Genomic DNA, 6,117 nt, shown 5'->3' on the forward strand with positions numbered 1-6,117 from the left:
TAAACCAAGCGTAGTGATAAATCGCCCTTTAACTTTGTCTCGGTTTATTTTTTGGAAAACATTCTCCGTATTTTGAAATATTAAAAGCAAATGCGCCCATTTGTTTATCGAGGGGCGAGTGTTTCCTTCTGAGAATTGAGTTCGTAGGCAAGATTTATATTATTTAATTCGAACGGTAGTGCGGTATCGACTACCAACATTAAACAAGGCGTTAATAATTCACAGGAGGGACGTCGGAATGTTCAGTGGGAAAATTAGACAGAAAATGTGCCGAAAAGAATTTTTCTTAAGACATACATCAATTACAAAGTGACACGAGTTAGATCAGTTTCGCTAAATTTTTATTAAAAGTATTGTCTTCAATTATAATTATAATATTCAATAACGGTTATCTTGCACATTCGTTTTACGTAGTCACTGGCGTTCGTAACGCAACATGAAGGGTATAATTACAAATTTGACCCTGTTTGTTGTAATACTTTCCAATAATAACTAACTCTTCACAGAAAAAAAATGTAAAAGGACTTACATACGTGTTACTACAGAGCCGTTGAGTTGCATGAAAAACGAAAAAGAAGATGTTTTTTCTACCTGGTAAATGGGGGTACGCAGATCTGTCTGTCTGTCTGCGTAGACGTTTTTCACAGATTTTACTTTGATTTTTTCTTGGTGTTAAACGTAATTTGTTGTATAACAAGAGAGCGTCTTCTACACAAGTAACCAGGGCTTGCTTTTGGTGTTGAAGGGGATTTTCCAGGTTATTGTTGAACATTTCAAAGGTTACAAATATCTATACACGCGAAAGGGATAATAATACGTTAATGTTCACGCTTCTGTAGACAGCCGAATACTAACAGGAAATAAAAAGTCTTTACAATGCAAAACAATTTGGAATGCATGCCAGAAAAATGTTGGTGTTTAATTTTATTTAGCGCCGAGTGTCTTAAAAGATCCGTGCGATGGAGGCACCCTCATTCCGAAATGCAGTGTGTAAAATTTAAAGACAATTAATTTATGCAATTACCCGCATCAAACCCAATTAATAAATGGACAAAATTAATATCCAGTACAGTGGGGAATCGGCTTTTTGTTCCTGTGCATAAACAAGTTCTCGATCCCTACTTTTCAGGTTTGCCTGTATTCGCAATTCATGCGGACAACTTTATACTGACATTTCCATTCAAGGATATTAACCTGGGGATGCCAAAAGTTCAGCTGTACCGTCACGAAGCGATCTGTTTCCATATTTCTAAGTTGAAGCTGTCTTTTCTAAGGGAAAGAGTATTAATTGTAACCGAAAAAAGTCCAGTCTCATCGATAACTGTCAATAATTTTTTGATTTATACAAAGTATTGGTCGGTTATTTTTAGTCACAATAATAGTGTTTAACATAATCATAATATTCCTAAAGGAACCGACCTACGAAAATCATTTGTGCATACCAAAAGATGTGTTGCACTTATTGATAACAATCGGATCTAAATAAAGAACTCTGGTTTTTTCATTAGTTAGGAATTTGTATTCGATTACAGTGATGGTCAATTAATTCCTTTATGTGCATTCATTATTCGTTGTGCGTTATTCGAGTTCAATCATACTAGAGCATCGGGATTTTGAAGTTTAAAGAGGAGATAATAGGCCATAACTCCCCCAAGGTAAGGCTGCAGGTAAAATAGAATTAATCATTTTAGTAAAATTTTTGCCAGTCCGGTTAATTGTATTTTATGCAAACAAGGATTTTCGACCCTTGTATAAATGTAAGTAAACTAACTACGATTTTACGTGTTATTTACCGTAACGGACCTGAATTTCCTCTCTTTCCATGTAATTCTTGCCGTCCAATAAAAAGAGGGCAGCGGGCGTTCCAAAATCTGAATCTGAGTTTAGAATAATGATAAAACGTAAAATCCTTGAAACGTTAACATAAAAAACCACAGGCAATTCTGCTACAGATCCGTGCGTTCTCAATGCTTGCTGGTCAATATGTATATCGCGACAGTCGTTGTTCAGCTTTAACCCGTCAGAAAGCCCAAAGAATTGCTTTATTATAACCTATGCTATGTGATAAAATGTTCTTATTCATCCACCCGTTGTCTGAATGCCAGTGAAGACAACGAATCGAAGTAAATTCCTTTGTCGTACCTACAGGAAGGCAGTAGGTATAGCATGCCATACTTTTAAGGGGTCCGTTTGCAAGGTTCTCGAGGATAAAAGACACGGAATTTTGTATCAGAATGTTAATAAATAAGTAGGGTCTGCGACTGAAACATGTATAAAACATTTATTTGTGTTCCTGTGGATGCAGTATTAACATATATTAAGGCCGGTCACTTCGGCTAATAAAAAACATGAATGCAGTTCCATTCTTAAAGGGATTAAGGACGGACTTCCTGACTATTTATTTTAGGCCGTTCCCATAAAAATTGATTCTACATTTAGATTATGGAATTAATGATTGCACGCCCTTCGTCTCTCTTTTGCCTAACATGTACCTCGTACATAATTTAATACCCCACACTAAGACTACCCTAAACTTGCCCAAAGATAATCCCTCACAAACTTCGCCATGGAGAGATCTTTTGGAAACGGGCACGGAAGCGAATACGAATGGTTTTCATATCAATAACAGACCTTTTCGCATAAAATTACCTCCGGGAAACACAATTATTAGTTAACTACTGTTGAACGTGAGTGCACAGGAGGTAACAAGAAACAGAAATTATTATAAACAGTATGTGTTGCTATGTAGGCCACGAGCTACGTGATTTAGATTAGAATTAAAATAAATAAACACGGTTCTGAACACGCAGATAAACTTTGTATTTAAATCTCATTATTGTTCAAGTTGCTACGTGTCCGGGAGAATATGTTCTACCAGGTCCTGCTTCTGCTGTTCTACGCGCACGCAAATTGTGAAGACGCAGAACAACCGAAATTGGTCATCGAACGTGCAAGAATTGATGTATTTGTAAACGGTGCATTATAATTATGTACTTAGTCTCATTTTTTAGACTTGTGCCGGATGTAAACTATACGACCTACCCGATCTGAAGGAATTTATATTCGAGGATTTCCCACAGTATGCAAACACGGAATTAAAATTGAAACCGGGATTTGATCCAGTTTTACATTTCCTGACTAAGGATGGGCAGACTGTCGAAAGTTTGTTTCTGACCCCATTAAGCAGGGAGGCATGCAACGATCTGCTAAAAAAGCACGGATTTGTAAGAAAAAGTGACAAGACCGAGTTGTAGCTTGCCGAGTTTTTAATGCTTAAAATTACTAAATAGGGTAGTTTCCTTGTAGATTTTCTTAATACTTTCGCATTATTCGTAATAAATTCTTGTGTATAATATCAGTTAATTTATTGTATCTAGAGCGCTTGGGATATTTTCCAAATTAATCGACTCGTGGCGAGACAGGGGTTGAGAGGGATGAGATGGGAAAAATAAATAACGTTGAGATGATTCTTATATGACGCGTGTAATAGAGGGGTGGAAGTTCATTTTTATACAGACACTAGACTTGCTTAAAAACTGATTTTCGTGTTTTGTTTGATTTAATTGGGTGGCCCCAGTGAAAGCTAATGAAAGGGATCGTTTTTATTAATTGGATGCAATAACTAATTATATCTATTCGTACAAAAATATTAGCGAGCCATATACTATGTTTAAAAGTTTTTATCGACGTCAGTCAGTGTGTACGCAACATAAAGGTATATGTAATGCATGTAGTTCTAATTTTTTAATCCATTGTGGCATTCGAAAACAGTACTACAGGGTGTGCCTTGGGCAACGGACGTTTTACGAACGGCACTGTACTATTTTAGAGTTTAAAAAAATGTATTGCCAAAAATATGTCTCCATGACGAGGATCTTTAAGCCTTCGATGAAACCACAGCTCCGTCTCCGGCCCGATCTGGTTTAGTCTACCATTGAACAAATAAACTGTATTCAATGTTTGTACTCAATTACGACATCAGTTGAACTCATACGACTACGGCTTCGAAGGACCATATAATTTGAAATTACATTTGCGCTTGTCAATTGTCTAGACACCAACGAATAAATATTACTTGTTGTTATTGCGATTTACGCGGTTACCGTTTACGTTTTCTTAGATTCTCTTAGAATTATTAGATACTTACTGTTTTTTCGCGTTTTCACTACGGGAAAACTCAAATTAAGAAAAGGGGGACATTGGAAAAACAAAAACAAGTTAAAAAGTAATCGTAAACGATTTACATAAAGCGCATTTCCACTTGCATTCATTTCCCATTTGTAAGATGCAACTTCTGTTAAAATCGTAAAAATCCGCCTACAAATATGAAAGATAGCGTTGCACATGGGCAATCCATTGTTGACGTGCTACTTCAATTTCAGTTTATGAGAAGAATTTCATTTCAATGCTTTTCTAAATAAGAAAGTTGGAATTGCGCATGCGCAAACCTAAATTTTAAAACTAATGTTAGATTTTCCTTTGTTCCAAGCGCCTAAGTATCAAATTTCACTTAAATAGTTCCATAGATAAAAAAAGTTGGCACGGCGCATGCGCAAAATAAAATTTTGAAACTGGCGCTAGATTTTCCTTTATTCCAAGTGCCTATGTATCACATTTCATTTAAATTCTTCCATAAATAAAAAAGCTGGCACTGCGCATGCGCAAAACCAAATTTTGAAATTGGCGTTTGATTTTCCTTTATCCCAAGTGCCTATGTATCAAATTTCGTTTAAATTCTTCCATAAATAAAAAAAGTTGGCACTGCGCAATGCGCATGCGCAAAACCAAATTTTGAAATTGGCGTTTGATTTTCCTTTATCCCAAGTGCCTATGTATCAAATTTCGTTTAAATTCTTCCATAAATAAAAAAGTTGGCAATGCGCATGCGCAAAACCAAATTTTGAAATTGGCGTTTGATTTTCCTTTATCCCAAGTGCCTATGTATCAAATTTCGTTTAAATTCTTCCATAAATAAAAAGGTTGGCACTGCGCATGCGCAAAACCAAATTTTGAAATTGGCGTTTGATTTTCCTTTATTCGAAGTGCTTATGTATCAAATTTCGTTTAAATTCTTCCATAAATAAAAAAAGTTGGCACTGCGCATGCGCAAAACCAAATTTTGAAATTGCGTTTGATTTTCCTTTATCCCAAGTGCCTATGTATCAAATTTCATTCAAATACTTTTATAAGTAAAAAAAGTTTGCAATTCGGTTTATAAATGGTCGAGATGCGAAAAGGGCACTGTGAATTTTGAATCGATTCGATTTAACTTTTGGCATTGCGTATTATATGGTTAAAGCTATGCCCATATTGAATTTCATGCAATTCAGTTCATAACTAACGGAGATGTAAAAGCGATCGAACATTATTCTAAACAAAGTTACCGTTCACACGGACATATAGATGGACAGACAGACAAAGGAACAGACGGAGAGACCAACCGGCAGGCGACAGATAGCAATGCAAAATTATAAACGATCTCTAGGATCGTTAATAAACGGCAAAAGTGTAAAATTATAGAACATGTAAAAAAACGGTTTTTTGTTTTTTTTACAATAACTTTTTTTGTAAGCGGTACAGAAAAAATTCCTTCCTTGGTACAAGACTCGACACCCTAACGAACCAAATAGCGAAAAAAGTAGAACAATAGCTCTTAAGATAAAAAACTAGTAGCGTCGCAAAGTTAGCGGACGGACGGACGGACGGACGGACAAAGTGGCCACAATAGCGCATTTTTTTTTATTTTTGTGGAAATGCGCTAAAAATGTGTCGGTGGCAAAATCCGAGGCGTCTCGGAGAAACGCAATGGTTGGTGGAATAATTGACGAAATATTGGACCAAGTCGAGGAGCAGAAGCAGTCAACCAGATTTCAAACATTTATTAATGGAAATCGTTATGAACGTCGAATTGAACACTGCTAACGAAGATAATTTGAATACTTTCGCGTGGGGCTCTTCAAATGAATACGAAAGGTTGCAAAACATAAAAAATATGACTTCAAAACTTTCAAAAAATGAGTGAAAACATTTTAAAACTGGCCGTGTCCACTTCACCAGCCTAAACTCAAAATTGTATATGAAATAATGAACCATTTGTAGCAAAAATAATTCCAAGTT

The 6,117-nt window shown here is 35.9% G+C and overlaps 1 protein-coding gene across 1 annotated transcript; it reads left to right on the forward strand.

Annotated features, from left to right (window-relative positions):
* Positions 1 to 2,803: 2,803 nt before the first annotated feature.
* Positions 2,804 to 3,355, forward strand: LOC116160323 (selenoprotein M-like). Its single transcript, XM_031473508.1, has 2 exons — positions 2,804 to 2,962; positions 3,012 to 3,355. The coding sequence occupies exons 1-2, from the start codon at positions 2,867 to 2,869 to the stop codon at positions 3,252 to 3,254; spliced, it is 339 nt and encodes a 112-aa protein (XP_031329368.1). The 5' UTR covers positions 2,804 to 2,866; the 3' UTR covers positions 3,255 to 3,355.
* Positions 3,356 to 6,117: the final 2,762 nt, after the last annotated feature.

Source organism: Photinus pyralis, unplaced genomic scaffold (assembly GCF_008802855.1).
Source record: "Photinus pyralis isolate 1611_PpyrPB1 unplaced genomic scaffold, Ppyr1.3 Ppyr1.4_LG1, whole genome shotgun sequence".
NCBI lineage: Eukaryota > Metazoa > Arthropoda > Insecta > Coleoptera > Lampyridae > Photinus > Photinus pyralis.